Source organism: Tachyglossus aculeatus, chromosome X1, assembly GCF_015852505.1.
Source record: "Tachyglossus aculeatus isolate mTacAcu1 chromosome X1, mTacAcu1.pri, whole genome shotgun sequence".
NCBI lineage: Eukaryota > Metazoa > Chordata > Mammalia > Monotremata > Tachyglossidae > Tachyglossus > Tachyglossus aculeatus.
Window position 1 is genome coordinate 18,859,549 of NC_052101.1, and position 21,384 is coordinate 18,880,932.

Consider the following 21,384-nt stretch of genomic DNA (forward strand, 5'->3'; position numbering starts at 1 on the left):
CATGATGGCATTTGTTAAACATTTTCTATGTGCCAAGTGCTGTTCTAAGTGCTGAGGGGATACAAGGTAATCAGGTTGTCCCAAATGGGGTTCACAGTCTTAATCCCCATTTTACAGATGAGGTATCTGAGGCACAGAGAATAATAATAATAATATTAATGATGGCATTTATTAAGCGCTTACTATGTGCAAAGCACTGTTCTAAGTGCTGGGGAGGTTACAAGGTGATCAGGTTGTCCCATGGGGGGATCACAGTCTTAATCCTCATTTTACAGATGAGGTAACTGAGGCACAGAGAAGTTAAGTGACTTGCCCAAAGTCACACAGCTGGCAATTGGCAGAGGCGGAATTCGAACCCATGACCCCTGACTCCAAAGCCCGGGCTCTTTCCACTGAGCCACACTGCTTCTCAATAAAAACAAACTGACAAACAAACAAACAAAAAACAAACAAGAGAAGTTAAGTGACTTGCCTAAAGTCACACAGATGACAAGTGGCGGAGCCGGGATTAGAACCCATGACTTCTGACTCCCAAGCCTGTACTCTTTCCCCCTTTTAGACTGTGAGCCTGTTGTTGGGTAGGGACCGTCTCTATATGTTGCCGATTTGTACTTCCCAAGCGCTTAGTATAGTGCTCTGCATACAGTAAGCACTCAATAAAAATGATTGAATGAATGAATGAAAAGTGAATGAAAAGTATATGGTTCTGCACATGCTGAGTGTTCAATAAATACCACTAATAGAAAAATGAGCTCATATGAATGTGTGCATATTAGCCTGTTCGTATAACTATAGTTATAGTGATATAGTTACTTATCTACATAAATAGAGCTGGGAAGAGAGAGGGAGACACGTATTCCTTGAGTACAGACCCTCTCCATTAGAGGAGATGGGATTGTCTGATCTGCCTTTCATTTCCAGGAGGAGGGGTGGAATGGATGTGAAGGGATCCAAGACTCTAAGGTGGGCAGGAATTTCTCACCACCAACCAACATCCTTGCCGCATTAACAGAGAAGATCACGCCACGTTTGGCTTTCAGAAGAGCACGCTGTTTTCTCGTTTCAGTCTCTCCCTCCAATCGCAGCCCTGCTTGGAAGATTGAGATTTCGGGGTAGACGTGAAGCACGGCTCCTCCGCGGTCTCCAGCGCGCTATTCTCTGAAGACTCCCAAGCCCCCACTGATCCAAGATGGTGCCCCTCAACCGTCCAATGCCCTTCTTGCGAAGCGTCCGCGGACGCTGTGGGCAAGGCGCACCCGCCGCCCTCCCCCAGATCCATACTGCGTCTCCGGCTGCCGACCGAGGCCCGGCCCAGTATTGGGCTCAGGCCGGACAGGGAGACTGGAGACGTCCCGGTGTCTGCCCTCGATCCTGTCTGGCTATCCTTTTTGGGGCCCAGTGTGGTTGTGGTAGGCCCCAATGACGGTTTGCCACCCCAGTAGAGAGACCCACTCCCTTCCGTCGGGGCGGTGTAGTAAAACGTGGTGCTCTCCTGCCTCTTCTCGGCTCCTGCTCGTTCACCACATCTTTCCGCATCATCACTCCTCCCAGACGGCTGGGGTGGGTTTCGGCCTGTCTCTCCTCCCTCCTGATTCCTCTCGCTCACCAAGAAGCCCCCTGCCAACCCCTGGGTGCCCCTCTCCTTCACGGGACGTTCACGATCAGATAGCCGTGCGTCTGGGATTGTCATGTTGTCATACTGGCTGCTCGGAAGGGTGAGGTAACTTGAAGCGTCCAACCGTTCTCCTTTGGTTTCTGGGCTGTCCTGGGCTTCTGAAGCTTTCCCTGGAGTCCCCTGGGCTACCGGTCCATTTCTCCGAAGGCCAGAAAAGCCCCTCTCTGAATCCGACAGGCGCGGGTCCCAATCTTGATTTACTCCCCGGGTGGCTAGAAAAACATTGCCGATGTCACCCTCTCCAAAGGCTGCATTGATTTTGGACACGTCTCCCGTCTTCAAGGCCAACCTCACTAAGAGCCAGTGGTGGTGGGTTCCGAGACCCTCCTTCCCCGAAGGGAGACTCCGTGACTCTTCAACTGACGCGCCCCAGGGAGAGATGGAGCAGTTCCTCGGGGACGTTGCGTGGCCGCGCTCTGCGAAGGCCGGAGTCTCTAAGCTTTCCTCGGACAGACCGGCCGACGGGAAAGAAAGCCCTTTCCCGGAAGCGCCCCGGGACTTCCCTCGGAAACCCTGCCAGATTTCGGTGGATTTGGGGTGTAGCAGGCTGTAATAAATTATCAGGGAGGCACAGCCTAAAATAGAAAAGAGAGTATAAGTGTGTGTTTTTCCAATTTCCACCTAGTCCCTTTGGGATGCAGGACAAAATAGTCCCAAGAACACTGTTTAGGACAGGGGATGAGTCACTAGAAGCTACGTGGCCTAGTGGAGAGCGCGGCCCTGGGAGTCAGAAGGACCTGGGTTCTAATCCCGCCTCCGCTACTTCTCTGCTGTGTGACCTTAAGCAAATCACTTCATTCCTCTGTGCCTCCGTTACTTCATCTGTAAAATGCAGATTAAGACGGAGCCCCATGCGGGACACGGACTGTGTCCAACCTGATTACCTGGTATCTAATTACAGAGAAGCAGCGTGGCTCAGTGGAAAGAGCCTGGATTTGGGAGCCAGAGGTCATGGGTTCTAATCCCTGCTCCGCTACATGTCTGCTGTGTGACCTTGGGCAAGTCACTTAACTTCTCAGTTCCCTCATCTGGAAAATGGGGATAAAACTGTGAGCCCCACGTGGGACAACCTGATCACCTTGTATCCCCCCAGCACTTAGAACAGTGCTTTGCACATAGTAAGCACTTAACAAATGCCATTATTATTATTATTATTATTATTATTATTATTATCTACCTCAGAACTTAGAACGGTGCTTGACACACAGTAAGCGCTTCACAAATTCCATTACTATTTGTCAGATATCTAGGAGCAAAAGTGGCCTGCTTGGTTAGCAAGCATCAGTTCCGTCATTTAAGCAACTTGTTCTTTCGATTTCTCCCGAGGAAGGCTCCGCAGCAGCCCGGCATTCTTTCCAAATTTATTTAGAAACAACAAAATGTAGAGGGGCTGCTCACCCGCAGCCTTTGAGGATGACCTCGGGGAGATAACTGCCAGGAAAAGTGTGTTTACAGTTGGCAAGTTCATTCATTCATTCATTCAATCGTATTTATTGAGCGCTTACTGTGTGCAGAGCACTGTACTAAGCGCTTGGGAAGTACAAGTTGGCAACATATAGAGACCATCCCTACCCAACAGCGGGCTCACAGTCTAGAAGGGGGAGATAGACAACAAAACAAAACATATTAACAAAATAAAATAAATAGAATAAATATGTACAAGTCTCCTCACTCGGGGCAACGGCCTCCACTCAGAAGTCACCTACCAAAACACTTGTTAATGGATTTTGGGAGATGAAACCCTATTAAAAATGCAGAGATTGCATGCTCCGTAGGAAGTCTGGCAGGGGATCTTTTAAAGTAATAATAATAGTAATAACTGTGGTATTTGTTAAGCGCTTACTATGGTCCAGGCACTGTACTAAGCGCTGCGGTGGTTACAAGCAAGTCAGATTGGACACAGTCCCTGTCCCACATGGGGCTCACAGTCTCAATCCCCATTTTACAGATGAGGTCACTGAAGCCCAAAGAAGTGAAGTGGCTTGCCCAAGGTCACAGAGCAGACAGTTGGTTGAGCTGGGACTAGAACCTAGGTCCTTCTGACTCCCAAGCCCGTGCTTTATCCACTAGGCCACGAAAAGTGATACAAATTCAAGGTATTATTGTTATTATCACCATTACTGTGTGATTTGGGTGAGTTTATTAGTCATTTCATAGAATTTTTAAATAAAAATTGGCAAGGAACAAACTGAGGAAGCCAGGGAAATGAAGCTGTGTGACTTTGGGTGAGTCACTCCACTTCTCTGGACCTCAGTTACCTCATCTGTAAAATGGGGATGAAGACTGTGAGCCCCACGTGCGTCAACCTGATTACCTTGTACCCCAGTACTTAGAACAGTGCTTGGCACATAGTAAATGCTTAACAAATACCATCAACATAATTATTATTATACCATTATTATTATTATTAAATCATCGACCTTCAAAGAGGATTTAGGTCAAAGGGCAGCTGAGTGTGGGACAGATGAATGCATCTATTTCCATTGGAGGGTAGAGTTCACTTTGTGAACAGAAGTTAGAAACAATCAATTAGTGGCATTTATTGAGCGCTTACTGTGTGAGATGTCCAGAACCAGAAGCATGACAGGACAGGACAGAGTTCTCCTTTCAATACCACATTCTGTTGTAATAGCAATAATAATACTATTATGGTAGTGTTATTGTATTATGTAGCAAATTGTTGCCGATTTGTACTTCCTAAATGTGTCCCAAATGTACTTCCCAAATACAGTGCTCTGCATGCAGTAAGCGCTCAATAAATGATTGAATGAATGAATGAATAATAACAACAATAGTATTTTTTTTAATTTATAATGGCATTTATTAAGCGCTTACTATGTGCAAAGCACTATTCTAAGAGCTGGGGAGGTTACAAATTGATCAGGTTGTCCCACGGGGGGCTCACAGCCTTAATCCTTAATCTTCTAGACTGTGAGCCCACTGTTGGGTAGGGACCGTCTCTATATGTTGCCAACTTGTACTTCCCAAGCACTGAGTACAGTGCTCTGCACACAGTAAGCGCTCAATAAATACGATTGATTGGTTGATTGATTAATCCCCATTTTACAGATGAGGTAACTGAGGCCCAGAGAAGTGAAGTGACTTGCCCAAAGTCACACAGCTGACAATTGGTGGAGCCTGGATTTGAGCCCATGACTTGCTTACTATGTGTCAAGCACTGTTCCAAGCACTGGAGTAGATACAAGTTAATCAGGATGGACATAGTCCCTGTCCCACATGGGGCTCACTGTCTCAATCCCCATTTTACAGATGAGGTAACTGGGGCCCAGAGGAGTGAAGTGACTTGCCCAAGGTCACACAGCACCCAAGGGGCAGAGTCAGGATTAGAACCCATGACCTTCAGATTCCCAAGCCCGTGCTCTCTCCACCACACCATGCTTCTCCTATTAAAGGCTCATCTTGACTATTCTGACTATTGAATTCCCCCTCTCCATCCCCCACATCTTACCACCTTCCCTTCCCCACAGGACCTGTATATATGTATATATGTTTGTACATATTTATTACTCTATTTATTTATCTATTTTACTTGTACATATCTATTCTATTTATTTTATTTTGTTAGCATGTTTGGTTTTGTTCTCTGTCTCCCCCTTCTAGACTGTGAGCCCACTGTTGGGTAGGGACTGTCTCTATATGTTGCCAACTTGTACTTCCCAAGTGCTTAGTACAGTGCTCTGCACACAGTAAGCGCTCAATAAATACGATTGATTGATTGATTGATTGATTGAAGCAAAGTTTGGAGATTCCAAGGACCAAAGTTCACCCCACACAGTGTAAGTTTGTTATGGGCAGGGAACACGTCTGTTAATCCTGTTGTAGTCTATTCTCCCAAGTGCTCGGTACAGTGCTCTGCACATAATAAGTGCTCAATAAATACCTTGGATTGATTGAAGGGTGCCCACTGGACACCACTCAATTAATTGCTAAAATATGGAGAACTTTTGGCCCAACAATAATCCATGCTTAGATGCTGCATGTGGCTACTGTGGCTTCTGGGCTACGGTGAGCTAGCGTTGGAAATCAAAGGAGCCTCTATTAATATTTGTAAAAATCAAATCAAAAGTTAACATTTCTAATAGTACTGAGTACAATAGTAATAGTACAAGAAGCAGAGAAGTAGAGAAGCAGCGTGGCTCAGTGGAAATAGCAGTTGTGGGTTCAAATCCTGGCTCAGCCACTTAGCTGTGTGACCTTGGGCAAGTCCCTTCACATCTCTGGGCCTCAGTTACCTCATCTGTAAAATGGGGATCAAGACAGTGAGCCCCACGTGGGACAACCTGATCACCTTGTACTCTCTCTAGCGCTTCGCAGACAGTAAGCGCTTAACAAATACCACCATTATTATTATTTTTATTATTATTATTATTACAAGAGAAGCTGCGTGGCTCAGTGGAAAGAGCCCGAGCTTTGGAGTCAGGGGTCATGGGTTCGAATCACAGCTCTGCCACTTGTCAGCTGTGTGACTTTGGGCAAGTCACTTCCCTTCTCTGGGCCTCAGTTACCTCATCTGTAAAATGGGGATTAAGACTGTGAGCCCCACGTGGGACAACCTGATCTCCTTGTAACCTCCTCAGCGCTTAGAATAGTGCTTTGCACATAGTAAGTGCTTAATAAATGCCATTGTTATTATTATTATTATTATTCAGCGCTTAGAACAGTGCATTGCACATGGTAAGCGCTTAATAAATGCTATTATTATTATTATTATTATCATTATCATTATTATTATTATTATTGTTCTGGGCACTTTATTTCAGTTGGTGAAATGGTACAGTAAAGTTTGCTGCTAAGATGGCTTATGGTTTTACATTTTATAGGGGGTGTAGTCATTCCCCTTAAGGCATTCCATGGATGCTTCTTGTTTTTCCTCCTTCCCTAACTCCTCTCCTTTCCCCTCTTAAGCATTGTTTCTCCCTCTGATTGTCATCGGTGAAACAAGCGGACCAGCTCCGAGAGCTACTCATCGTTCTGATCTATCTGGGATAACGAAAAACCCTGATTTTCCTGAGGGTGAAATTTGGAACAGAAGAGCACAGCGCTTCCTCCCCCTGACCCGAGGGGTCTGCCTCAGGAGAGAAGTGCACACAGGTCAGGAATTTGGCAGAACCACATTGTAAGCGCCTAAAAAATAGCAGAAATAACTAACTAGCTATTCAAAAGATGGACTTCCCCAAGGAAAGCGGTAGCCACTTCACCCTCCACATCCGGAGATGGAGTTGAGCTTGCTGCTGTTTACTGTCTACATATCTTGTCTGAAGTAAAGTGGGAATCTTCCTATAGTAGCCCTCACTCTCACCATCCCCAGACGTGAAAGCGACCACAGGCAAAAGTTTTATGCTGTCTGTGATGGAGGGCTAAATTCCAGTCACGGCAGGCAGGTTTAAAGTGAGCGAACCTGATCCCACTCAGGAATGCTGCTTCTTCACTGATATTTCACGGTTGTGTCGCCTTTTCTCAACTCCCGCCCTCTCCCATTCATTCAGTCGTATTCATTGAGCGCTTACTGTGCACTGTCCTAAGCGCTTTATTTGTTAAGTGCTTATTATGTGCCAGGCACTGTACTAAGCGCTGGGGTGGGTGAAAGTAAATCGAGTTGGACAAAGTCCCACATGGGGCTCACAGTCTCCATCCCCTTTTTACAGCCAACGTAAATGTACAGATGTACATTTTACATCTCCTGGTGAATGGACAATTAACACGAGGACTCTTTGATACTGGAGAGGGAAGGCAGCCTCGTCTAATTCCTTGCCCTCTGTCCAAGCCAACGTTTATTATAATAATAATTATAATAATAATGGCATTTATTATGCGCTTACTATGTGCCAGGAACCATACTAAGCGCTGGGGTGGATACTTTTAGACTGTGAGCCCACTGTTGGGTAGGGACTGTCTCTATATGTTGTCAATTTGTACTTCCCAAGCGCTTAGTATAGTGCTCTGCACACAGTAAGCGCTCAATAAATGCGATTGATGATGATGATACAAGCAGATCGAGTTGGACACAGTCCCTGTCCCATATCGGGATCACGGTCTCAATCCCCGTTCTACAGATGAGGTAACTGAGGCCCAGAGAAACCAAGTGCCCAAGGTTACACAGAGGACAAGTGGAGGATGCAGGATTAGAACTCAAGACCTTCTGATTCCCAGGCCTCCCCTCTAACACTACACCATGTTGCTTCTTTCAGTTGCTGCCTAGGGGAAACTCCCCAGGTTCACTGGCATCCCAAGAAAACCCAAGTTGGTGGATGGGAAGGGCAAAGAACACTTGAGCACTACGTATTCACCTCATCTTTAGGACCTGTATATATGTATATTTGTTTGTACATATTTATTACTCTATTTATTTATTTATTTATTTATTCTACTTGTACATATCTATTCTATTTATTTTATTTTGTTAGTATGTTTGGTTTTGTTCTCTGTCTCCCCCTTTTAGACTGTGAGCCCACTGTTGGGTAGGGACTGTCTCTATATGTTGCCAATTTGTACTTCCCAAGCGCTTAGTACAGTGCTCTGCACATAGTAAGCGCTCAATAAATACGATTGATGATGACAGCCTCAACACTTATGTACATATTCCCAGACTGAGCCCCCCTTTTCCTCTGCTCCTCCTCCCCTCCCCATCACCCCGACTCCCTCCCTCTGCTCTATCCTCCTCCCCATCCTGCAGTACTTGTGTATATGTGTAGATACTTATTATTCTATTTTTTTATTAATCCCGACTCTCTCCCTCTGCTCTATCCCCCTCCCCATCCCAAAGTACTTGTGCATATATATACATATTTATTATTCTATTTATTTTATTAATGATATGCATATATCTATAATTCTATTCATTTATATTTGAGGCTACTGATGCCTGTCTACTTGTTTTATTTTGTTGTATCTCCCCACTTCTGTGAACCTGTTGTTGGGTAGGGATTGTATCTATCTGTTGCTGAATTGTACTTTCCAAGAGCTTAGTACACTGTTCTGCACACAGTAAGCGCTCAATAAATACGATTGAATGAATGAATTAATGAATATGTGGACATCTTTTATTTATATTACTATCGGTCTCCCCTTCCAGGCTGTGAGCTCACTGCGGACAGGGAACGTGTCTACCAACTCTGTTAAACTGTATTCTCCCACGGGCTTAGTACGGTGCTTTGCACACTTAGTAAAGTGCTCAAGAAGCAGCATGGCTTAGCATCAAGATCACAGGCTTGGGAGTCAGAAGTTGTGGGTTTTAATCCCTGCTCCGCCACTTGTCAGCTGTGTGACTTTGGGCAAGTCGCTTCACTTCTCTGGGCCTCAGTTCCCTCATCTGTAAAATGGGGATTAAGACTGCGAGCCTCGCGTGGGACAACCCGATCACCTTGTATCTCCCCCAGTGCTTAGAACAGCGGTTGGCACATAGTAAACACTTAACAAATACCATCATCATTGCTATAAATGAATGAATGGATACCATTCATTTCGCCATAAATACGACTGAATAAATGAATGAATGGATACCACTCTCGGACCTTTGGATGGATCTTACCTATGACAAATCCGGACAGGACCGCCGCAATTATCCATGCACTGCGCCAAGAAGCCCCCTGGGGAAAGTCTGTGGCCAGTAGCAAAAGGACTCCGTTCTCTATTAGCATTACCTGTGGCATCAATGGGAAGAGTCACCATTAATTATCACGCTTGCTTTCTATCGGAGTGCATTCCTTCTGACTGGTAAATGGTAATTAGCCCCTGTAAACACAAACACCCCTCTCAGGGTCGCACCTGGAGAGTTTCCAGTCCTCTTCCAGTCAAGCAAAGGCCAACCTATTCCATTCCTAGCTTGGACAGTGGCTAGCGAGTGGACGGCAATCTGCTACAAGTCAAAACTCCCCCGTAATGGGCAGCAGCAGCACGGGAGAGATTCAAAGGCGAAGACAAGTTTACTGCTCGGAAGGAAGGCAACGGTAAACCACTTCCGTAATTTTACCAAGAAAACTCCACGGATCCGCTACCAGAACGATTGCAGATGGAGAGCGGGCCGTTCTGGGAGAGCTACATCCATAGTGTTGCTATGGGTCAGACACGACTCGACGGCACAAAACAAGACAAGGACACAAACACAGGCAACTCCTCCCTTTCCAGCTCACACACTGCTTTCCCTGCTGGAGCTCTCTGAGAGCTTGTAAGTAGAGAACCTTCACCCTTTCCCACTTTCTTTTCTCCCTGGAGGTTTGTCTAATTCTGTGTATTTAGGCAATATAACTAGTGGTAGTAGTAGTAGCATTCATTCATTCAATCGTATTTATTGAGCGTTTACTGTGTGCAGATCACTGTACTAAGCGCTAGGGAAGTACAAGTCAGCAACACATAGAGACGGTCCCTACCCAACAGTGGGCTCACAGTCTAGAAGGGGGAGACAGGGAACAAAGCAAAACATATTAACAAAATAAAATAAATAGAATAAATATGTACAAATAAAATAGAGTAATAAATATGGACAAACATATATACATATTTACAGGTGTATATATAGTAGCAGCCTCTCAGGGTCAAACGTGGAGAGTTTCCAGTACTCTACCAGTCATGACTACAGGAGGGAGAGTCAAGCAGAGGCCTCCTCCAGGAGGCCTTCCCAGACTGAGCCCCTTCCTTCCTCTCCATCCCCCCATCTTACCTCCTTCCCTTCCCCACAGCACCTGTATATATGTATATATGTTAGTACATATTTATTACTCTATTTATTAATTTATTTTACTTGTCCATATCTATTCTATTTATTTTATTTTGTTAGTATGTTTGGTTTTGTTCTCTGTCTCCCCCTTTTAGACTGTGAGCCCACTGTTGGGTAGGGACTGTCTCTATATGTTGCCAACTTGTACTTCCCAAGCGCTTAGTACAGTGCTGTGCACACAGTAAGCGCTCAATAAATACGATTGATTGATTGATTGATTATTCATTCCAAATTCCTAGTTTGGGCAGTGGCTAGCGCGTGGAAGGCCATCTGCTACAAGTCAAAACTCACCCATGCAGGGCAGCAGCGGCAGGAGAGAGAGTAGAGGGCGAAGACTTGTTTACTGCGTGGAAGGCGGCCATGGTAAACCACTTCCAGATTTTTACCAAGAAAACCCTGCAGATCCTCTACCAGAACGATTGCGGATGGAGAGCGGGGAAATTCTGGGAGAGATGTGTCCGTGATGCCACTACAGGTCGGAAACCACTCGCTGGCATAAGACAAGACCCTCCCACACATTTAGTACAGTGCTCTGCACCCCAAAAGAGCGCTCGGTAAATGCGATCGACTGACTGACGTCTTATCCATCCATGAATCAATTAATTAATGGTATTTATTGAGTGCTTACTTTGTTCGAAATACCATACTAAGTGCTTGGGAGAGTACGCATACCAGATTTGGTAGCTATGTTCCCTGCCCACGAGGAGCATACAGTCTAGTGGAGGAGACGGGCTTTAAAATGAATAACGATACATAACACACACAGGCAATTCTTCCCTTTCCAGTTCACGCACGGCTTCCATCTGCTGATGCTCTCTGAGAGCTTGTGAGTAGAGAACATTTGCCTCTTACCACTTTTTCTTCCCCTGGACGTTTGTCTCATTTTGAGTACTTATGCAATATAACTAGTGGTAGTAGTTGTAGTGGTAGCAGTAATAATAATAGTAATAATATATTATCATTAAATAATAATTTGAGAAGCAGCGGGGCTCAGTGTAAAGAGCACGGGCTTTGAAGTCAGAGGTCATGGGTTCTAATCCCGGCTCCGCCGCTTGTCAGCTGTGTGACTTTGGGTAAGTCACTTCACTTCTCTTTGCCTCAGTTCCCTCATCTGTAAAATGGGGATTAAAACTGTAAACCCCCCCGTGGGACAACCGTATCACCTTGTAACCTCCCCAGCGCTTAGAACAGTGCTCTACACATAGTAAGTGCCTAAATACCATCATTATTATTATTATTATTATTATTAATGGTAGTTTTTAAGCGCTTACTATGTGCCAAGCACTGGGAAGCAGCGTGGCTCAGTGGAAAGAGCACAGGCTTTGGAGTCAGAGGCCATCAGTTCAAATCCTGGCTCTGCCACTTGTCAGCTGTGTGACTTTGGGCAAGTCACTTAACTTCTCTGGGCCTCAGTTACCTCATCTGTAAAATGGGGATTAAGACTGTGAGCCCCATGTGGGACAAGCTGATCATCTTGTAAACTCCCCAGCGCTTAGAACCGTGCTTTGCACATAGTAAGCACTTAATAAATGCCATCATTATTATTATTAAGCACTGTTCTAAGTACTGGGGTGGATACAGACTAGTTATAGTAGCTACTACTGCTCCAGTTCTCTTTTAGCCTTGATGATGGTTTTTCCTAAGTGCTTTTACTATGGGTAGGGAGCTTGTCTACCACCTCTGCTATATTATACTCTCCCAAGCAATTCGTATATTGCTCAGCACAAGATAAGTGCTCAATAAATACAACCGATCGATTGCCTCGGTTACCTCATCTGTAAAATGGGGAATAAGACTGCAAGCCCCACGTGGGACAGGGACCGTGACCAACCTGATTTGCTTGTATCCACTTCAGCGCTCAGTACAGTGCCTGACGCACAGTAAGCGCTTAACAAATACCATCGTAATAATTAGTATTATTGCCAAGCACTGTCCTAAGAACTGGGGTAGACACAAGATAATCAGATTAGACAGTCCCTGTCCCACTTGAGGCTTACAGTCTAAGGGAGAGAGATTAAAAAGTCAGGTATTTAATTCACCGTTTCCTCAGATGAGAAAACTGAGGCACAGAGAAATGAAGTAACTTGCCTAAGGTCACCCAGCAAAAAGGAGGGCCCTAGGTAGCAGAGGCTAGATTCTCCTATGGTCTAAAATCTACTTTCATTCATTTATTCATTCATTCAATCGTATTTATTGAGTGCTTACTGTGTGCAGAGCACTGTACTGAGCACTTGGGAAGTACAAGTCGGCTACATACATCCCGGCCCAGTCTGAACAGAGCATCAGGCCAGAACCCCCATGTAATAATAATAATAATAATAATAATAATAATAATAATAATAATGGCATTTATTAAGTGCTTACTATGTGCAATCTGGACACTGGTGGTCTGGGGAGGAAAGGGGCCAGACTTCCTCTAGGTTCAGGAATGCATTCTTGCCAGCTGGATTTTCCAGTAGGGCTGCAGGGGCGGGAATTCTCAGAATACCACATCTGGATGACAAGTCCCCGAGAAATCCAGGAATTGCCCCCTCCCAAACTAACTTTTTAAGACAGCGGAACCAGTAACACCTGAGAGCCCCACTTAACTCACCGAAAAGGGGGTTCCTACATTTTCCGTAAGAGATTGCCGAGTTCAAACTACCCCGCGCCTTTCAAGATGGACGAATTCCAACTGAAAGTTCAAACCCCAGCGCCATCTCTTCCCTGTTCGTTGGAGGAAACCGACCCAGCGCACAATAACACAAGCAAACGGTTGAGTTTCCATTAGGGACACACCGGGAATGTTAGAGGCGGGGGATTGATGCCTCTTTCCGTTAGCCTTTAAGTCTGGGTAAATGCTCTGAATTCACCCCAGGATGACGGAGCCTTTAAGAAAATTCAGCCCGCGATTTGTAACGGGGAGAAGCCGGCTGTTAGGAAACTGTCTCAGAAACCACTGTAGCAACAGGGAGTACAATTTATGGCTGCAGAAATCCTAAAGAACACACGGACGGGCCAATGAAAACATGGCTAGGTCTACACGCCCGTCTGGAAGGGAAAAGCTAACATTTACCCTGCTCAACCTTTGGATCTTGCATCCAAGGGGGAAAAACTTTCTATCACGGACTTGTACCTAAATATCTTGGAGCCGTTCCAAGGCATTTATGTCCCGCAATGATAATAATCCTAATAATAACTGTATTTGTCCATTCATTCATTCAACCGTATTTATTGAGCGCGTACTGTGTGCAGAGCACTGCACTAAGCGCTTGGGAAGTACAAGTACTATGCACCAAGCACTGTACTAAGCGCTGGGGTAGGTACAGGATCATCAGGTCCCGCAACGGGCCCACAGTCCAAGTAGGAGAGAGGACAGGTATTGAATCCCATTTTGCAGATGAGGGAACTGAGGCACGGAAAAGCTAAGCAACTTGCCCACAGTCACCCTAAAGACACACGGTGGAGACGGGATTAGAACCCAGATCCTCTGGCTTCTAGACCTGGGCTCTTTCCCCTAGGCCGTGCAGTTTCTAGGCTGCAATAGGTGAAGGGCTTGCGTTTTCCATAAAAAAGGTGATGGCTCATACGCTGGTAACAGAATCAGCCTCTGTTGTGAAGGGGATGCCCTTTGGAGAGTGGAAAAAAAAATTGGCAGAGTTGGGGGAAAGATTAAAAAAAAAAGAGAGATAAATGGGGATACAGTGGCTCTTGTTGAATAAAAATCCAGCAAGAGACAGATTCTTCATTAAGGAGACAGATCATTTACACGCTTTAATGTGTATTCGCCCGCCCTGGCTGAGTATCCTTTTCCATTAGCTCAGTCTGTAGGCCTAGAGGACGGGATTCTGGTTCTCAGAATTTAGTGTTTCACCCAGGAATGGGATTATACCCCAACCGAGTCCTCTTTCAAGATTTCCCTTACGAGAGCAGATAAAAAAGGAGGTGAGACACATCCGTTTTGATTGTGCCGGCTTCCCCCTCCCTTGGGCACCTCGTCCACTTACAGAGACTATTCAGAGATGAGCTTTATTCTTTTGGGGACCTGTTGGCTGAATCGCTGTGGGAATCAAGATTTTCTATTTTCCCAGTCAGAAAGAGGCAGTCTTAACTCCACGTGCCCATCAGACCATTCGGTTCGATGTTTAGTTTTGTTGTTGTTTTGATATTTGTTGAGCGCTAAGTGCCAAGCACTGTACTAAGCACTGGGGTCAATACAAGATGATGAGGTAATGAGGTTGGACACGGTCTCTGTTCCACATGGGGCTCACAGTTTAAGTAGGACTGAATTTCCACTTTACAGATAAACAGTGTGGTTTATTAATAATAATAATAATAATAATAATGATAATAATAATAATGGCATTGTTAGGCACCTACAATGTGCCAAGCACTGTTCTAAGTGCTGGGGGGATACAAGGTAATCAGGTTGTCCCACGTGGGGCTCACAGCCTTAATTCCCATTTTACAGATGAGGGAACTGAGGCAGAGAGAAGTCAAGTGACTTGCCCAAAGTCACACAGCTGACAAGTGGCGGAGCCGGGATTAGAACCCATGACCTCTGACCCCCAAAACCCCTGCTCTTTCCACTGAGCCACGCTGCTTCACTAGTGGAAACTAGTGTTTAGTGGAAAGAGCCCGGGCCTGGGAGCCGGAAGGACCTGGGTTCTAATCCTGGCTCCTCCACGTGTCTGCTGTGTGTGACCTTAGGCAAGTCACTTAACTTTTCTGGGCCTCAGCTACCTCATCTGTAGAATGGGGATGAAGACTGTGAGCCCCGTGTGGGTCAGGGACTGCTCCACCCTGATTAGGCTGTATCTACCCCAGAGCTTAGAACAGTGCTTTGCACATAGTAAGCACTTAACAAGTACTATCATCATTATTATTATTAGATGAGGTAACTGAGGCCCAGAGAAGTTAAATGACTAGACCAAGGTCATACTGCACCCAACTTGTACTTCCCAAGCGCTTAGTACAGTGCTCTGCACACAGTAAGCGCTCAATAAATACGATTGATGATGATGCTGATGCACTCAAGTGGCGGAGCTGGGCTCCCAAGCCCGGGCTCTTTCCACTAGGCCATGCTGCTTCTCAGCTAGGCTTGCCCCAACAGTCCCTCACCCCAATCCCACCGCCTCCAATGGCTGTGGAATAGAAACTGATTTTACAGAAAATCCCACAGCTGAATAATAATAATAATAATAATAATAATAATAATAATAATGGTGTTTGCTATGCACTTATTAGGTGCTACGCATCGTACTAAACGCTGAGGCACTGCACTAAGCGCTGGAACCTGACGGGTCATAAGCTGGATAATGGCCTGGCGTCCTTCTACTCACTCACATGCTCTCAGCCTCTCTCTTCCACCGTAGCTGAGAGAAATTCATTCATTCATTCATTCAATCGTATTTATTGAGCGCTTACTGTGTGCAGAGCACTGTACTAAGCGCTTGGCCCGGTGAAGCAGCATGGCTCAGTGGAATGAGCCCGGGCATTGGAGTCAGAGATCATGGGTTCAAACCCCCGGCTCCGCCAATTGTCAGCTGTGTGACTTTGGGCAAGTCACTTCACTCTTCTGTGCCTCAGTGACCTCATCTGTAAAATGGGGATGAAGACTGTGAGCCCCACGTGGGACAGCCTGATCACCTTGTAACCTCTCCAGCGCTTAGAACAGCGCTTTGCACATAGTAAGCGCTTAATAAATGCCATCATCATCATCAACTCGGCCCTCCCACCGTGGCTGAGGAACTCTGCCTGCCCCCAGCATGTTCTGCACGTCCTTGTCCCTTTAATATTTCAGGGTTTCCGATGTGTCTGCTTTCGGTGCTCCCCGCCCTCCCCACACTGACATCCATAGATAATAATAATAACAATAATAATGATGGCATTTGTTAAGCACTTACTATGTGCAAATCACAGTTCAAAGTGCTGGGGGGATACAAGGTGATCACGTTGTCCCACGTGGGGCTCACAGTCTTAATCGTGAGCTTAATCGTGAGCTATAGCTCAGGGGTAAGAGCACTGGTCTCGTAAACAAGGGGTCGTGAGTTTGAATCTCACCAGGGCCAGCCTGAGCTCCTTCTAGACTGTGAGCCCACTGTTGGGTAGGGACCGTCTCTATATGTTGCCAACTTGTACTTCCCAAGCGCTTAGTACAGTGCTCTGCACACAGTAAGTGCTCAATAAATACGATTGAATGAATGTGGGACATGGACTGTGTCCAACCCTATTAACTTGTCTCTACCCCAACACTTAGTACAGTGTCTGGCTTATAGTAAGCGCTTAACGAATAGCCCCCTCCTTCTTCTCCCCCTCCTCCCCCTCCCCATACCCCCACCTTACCTCCTTCCCCTCCCCACAGCACCTGTATATATGTATATATATATTTGTATGTATTTATTACTCTGTTTATTTTATTTGTACATATTTATTCTATTTATTTTATTTTGTTAATATGTTGTGTTTTGTTCTGTCTCCCCCTTCCAGACTCTGAGCCCACTGTTGGGTAGGGACCGTCTCCATATGTTGCCAACTTGTACTTCCCAAGAGCTTAGCCCAGTGCTCTGCACACAGTAAGTGCTCAATAAATACGATTGAATGAATGAATGAAAAATACCATTAAAAAAGGAAAAAGGCTAATGATGCCGATTTCCTACTTCAAGTCAGCAGGCTCACTTTGCTCCTCTAACACCACACTGCTCACTGTACCTCGATCTCATCTATCTCACAGCTGACCCGTCACCCACATCCTGCCTCTGGCCTGAAATAATAATAATAATAATAATAATGGCATTTGTTAAGAGCTTACTATGTGCAAAGCACTGTTCTAAGTGCTGAAACTCCCTCCTCCTTCAAATCCAACACTCTCCCCACCTTCAAATCCATATTAAAATCACATCTCCTCCAAAAGGCCTTCTCTGATTACGCCCTCATGTCCCCTATTCCCTCTCCCTTCTGCGTCAGCCCCGTGCTTGGATTTCTATCCTTTATTAGAGAAGCAGCATGGCTCAGTGGAAAGAGCCCGGGCTTTGGAGTCAGAGGTCATGGGTTCAAATCCCGGCTCCGCCAATTGTCAGCTGTGTGACTTTGGGCAAGTCACTTCACTTCTCTGGGCCTCAGTTCCCTCATCTGTCCAATGGGGATTAAGACCGTGAGCCCCACGTGGGACAACCTGATCATCTTGCATCCCCCCAGCACTTAGAACAGTGCTTTGCACATAGTAAGCACTTAACAAATACCGTCATTATTATTTTTATTATTCACCCCACAGCATTTACGTACCGTTTTTATTTTAATGCCTGTCTCCTCCACTATACTGTAAGCTCCTTGTGGGCAGGGAACATTCATTCAATCGTATTTATTGAGCACTTAATGTGTGCAGAGCACTGTACTAAGCGCTTGGGAAGCACAAGATGGCAACATATAGAGACGGTCCCTACCCAACAGCGGGCTCACAGTCTAGAAGGGGGAGACGTCCACCAAATCTGGTATAAGTACTCTCCCAAGCACTTAGTATGGTACTTTGAACAAAGTAAGCACTCAATAAATACCACTGATTGACTCATTCATTGATGAGTAAGACGTCAGTCAGTCGATCGCATTTATCGAGAGCTGTTTTGGGGTGCAGAGCACTGTACTAAATGCTTGGGAGAGTCTTGTCTTATGCAGTCAAGTTGTCTCTGACCTGTAGCAATGCCACGGACGCAGCGGCAGCGTGGCTCAGTGGAAAAGAGCCCGGGCTTTGGAGTCAGAGTTCATGGGTTCAAATCCCGGCTCCGCCAATTGTCAGCTGCGTGACTTTGGGCAAGTCGCTTCACTTCTCTGGGCCTCAGTTACCTCATCTGTAAAATGGGGATGAAGACTGTGAGCCCCACGTGGGACCCCTGATCACCTTGTAACCTCCCCAGCGCTCAGAACAGTGCTCTGCACATAGAAAGTGCTTAATAAATGCCATCATCATCATCACCACAGACGCATCTCTCCCAGAACGCCCCGCTCCCCATCTGCAATCGTTCTGGTGGTGGATCCACCGAGTTTTCTCGGTGCAAATATGGAAGCGGTTTACCATTGTCTCCTTCCACGCGGTAAACTCGAGTCTCCGCCCTCGACTCTCTCCCGTTACACTGCTGCCCAGCACGGGTGAGTTTTGACTCGTAGCAGATGGCTTTCCACTCGCTAGCCACTGCCCAAGCTAGGATTGGGAATGGGAATACCTCTGCTTGACGTTCCCTCCTGTAGCTGGGACTGGAAGAGGACTGGAAACTCTCCAGGTGCGACTCCGAGAGGGGCTTCAGAGGATACAATAGAACAAGATTGGGGATTAAGACTGTGAGCCCCACGTGGGACATCTGATCACCTTGTAACCTCCCCAGCGCTTAGAACAGTGTTCTGCACATAGTAAGTGCTTAATAAACGCCATCATAAAAAAACAATATAACCGACACATTCCCCGCTCACAGCGAGTGAGGGTAGGTAAGGGTAAGTGAGCTCTGCTTTTCTAGTCAGGTGCAAGCAGGCCTGTGGCCACTACATAACCACGTGTCTGGGGGATCTGCCCAACCTGTATATATGGGGAGGTATGAATGAATGAACCTGGCTGAATGCCTGCTACGCATTCATTCATTCATTCAATCGTATTTATTGAGCACTTACTGTGTGCAGAGCACTGTACTAAGTGCTTGGGAAGTACAAGTTGGCAACACATAGAGACAGTCCCTACCCAACAGTGGGCTCCCTGTCTAGAAGGGGGAGACAGAGAACAAAACAAAACATATTAACAAAATAAAAGAAATAGAATAAATATGTACAAATAAAATAAATAAATAGAGTAATAAATTCATTCATTCATTCGATCATATTTACTGAGTGCATACTGTGTGCAGAGCACTGTACTAAGCTCTTGGGAAGTCCAAGTTGGCAACATATAGAGACGGTCCCTACCCAACAGCGGGCTCCCAGTCTAGAAGGGGGAGACAGACAACAAAGCAAAACATATTAACAAAATAAAAGAAATAGAATAAATATGTACAAATAAAATAGAGTAATAAATTCATTCATTCATTCATTCATTCAATTGTATTTACTGAGCGCTTACTGTGTGCAGAGCACTGTACTAAGCGCTTGGGAAGTACAAGTCGGCAACACATAGAGACGGTCCCTACCCAACAGTGGGCTCCCAGTCTAGAAGGGGGAGACAGACAACAAAACAAAACATATTAACAAAATAAAATAAATAGAATAAATATGTACAAATAAAATAGAGTAATAAATTCATTCATTCATTCATTCATTCAGTTGTATTTACTGAGCGCTTACTGTGTGCAGAGCACTGTACTACGTGCTTGGGAAGTACAAGTTGGCAACACATAGAGACGGTCCCTACCCAACAGCGGGCTCACAGTCTAGAAGGGGGAGACAGACAACAAAACAAAACATATTAACAAAATAAAAGAAATAGAATATGTAAATAGGTACAAGTAAAATAAATAGAGTAATAAATCTGTACCAACATCTATACAGGCGCTGTGGGGAGGGGAAGGAGGTAAGGCAAGGGGATGGGGAGGGGAGGGGGAGAGGAAGGAGGGGGCTCAGTCTGGGAAGGCCTCCTGGAGGAGGTGAGCTCTCAGTAGGGCCTTGAAGGGAGGAAGAGAGCTGGTTTGATGGATGTGTGGAGGGAGGGCATTCCGGGCCAGGGGAGGACGTGGGCCGGGGGTTGATGGTGGGACAGGCGAGAACGAGGCACGGTGAGGAGATTAGCGGCAGAGGAGCGGAGGGTGCGGGCTGGGCTGGAGAAGGACAGAAGGGAGGTGAGGTAGGAGGGGGCGAGGGGATGGACAGCCTGGAAGCCCAGGGTGAGGAGTTTCTGCCTGATGCGCACATTGATTGGTAGCCACCGGAGGTCATGAAGACCTCCCCCCTCAGAGTTACCCAAGCATCCCCAAACCCCCCACGCATCCCTGCCTGGGCACCCCGAAGGCAGAGGAGAGGGGAAAGGACCACTTGCCGTGTAGAACATGATGAGTCTGTTTCTGGAGGGGCTGTCCCAGAAATTCATGTAGCAGAAGACATACAGGGCTCCCGCCAGCAGGTTGAATAGCCTCCAGGGCCAAATGCTGGTGATGATGTCGCTCTGCTGGGCCACGAGCCAGACGGTCATCCCCAACCAGTGGCCACCTGGTTGGTAAAGACGGCAAAGAGGTCACAACCCCCTTTCGGGAGGTAGTGCGGGGTGGGTGGACACAGGAGGGCAACCAGAAATCGGATTTGAAACTGACCTTCCTCACAACATCGGTTTGATATGTTTTCTCCCCTCCCATAATAGAAATAACTGTAGTGTTTGTTAAGGGCTTGCTAGGTGCCAAGCACTGTGCTAAAAGTGCGAGGGTAAGATAGATCACCCGCTCAGAGGCTCACAGTCTAAGTAGGAGGGAGAACAGGGATTGTATCCCCATAATAATAATAATAATGACATTTATTAAGCTCTTACTACATGCAAAGCACTGTTCTAAGCACTGGGGAGGTTACAAGGTGATCAGGTTGTCCCCCCAGGGGACTCACAGTCATAATCCCCATTTTACAGATGACGTAACTGAGGCTCAGAGAAGTTAAGTGACTTGCCCAAGGTCACACAGCAGACATCAATCAATCAATCAATCGTATTTATTGAGTGCTTACTGTGTGCAGAGCACTGTACTAAGCGCTTCGGAAGTACAAGTTGGCAACATACAGAGACAGTCCCTACCCAACAGTAGGCTCACAGTCTAGAAGGGGGAGACAGAGAACAAAACCAAACATATTAACAAAATAAAATAAATAGAATAGATATGTACCGGAGTCAGGATTCGAATATGATAATAGTAATAATCAGGGCACTTGTTAAGCACTTACTATGTGCCAAGCACTGAACTCAGTGCTGGGGAGGATACAAGGTAATCAGGTTGTCCCACCTGGGGCTCACAGTCTCAATCCCCATTTTTTACAGGTGAGGCAACTG

The 21,384-nt window shown here is 46.0% G+C and overlaps 1 protein-coding gene across 1 annotated transcript in view; it reads right to left on the bottom strand.

Annotated features, from left to right (window-relative positions):
• Positions 1–840: 840 nt before the first annotated feature.
• XKR5 (XK related 5) overlaps positions 841–21,384 on the bottom strand; it is a 32,276-nt gene continuing 11,732 nt past the window's right edge. Inside the window, exons 5-7 of the mRNA XM_038771670.1 lie at positions 20,395–20,564; positions 9,225–9,336; positions 841–2,250 (exon numbers count right to left, since the gene is read on the bottom strand). Of these exons, the coding sequence (XP_038627598.1) occupies positions 1,037–2,250; positions 9,225–9,336; positions 20,395–20,564 (1,496 nt within the window). The 3' untranslated portion in view covers positions 841–1,036. The remainder of the gene's footprint in view (positions 2,251–9,224; positions 9,337–20,394; positions 20,565–21,384) is intronic.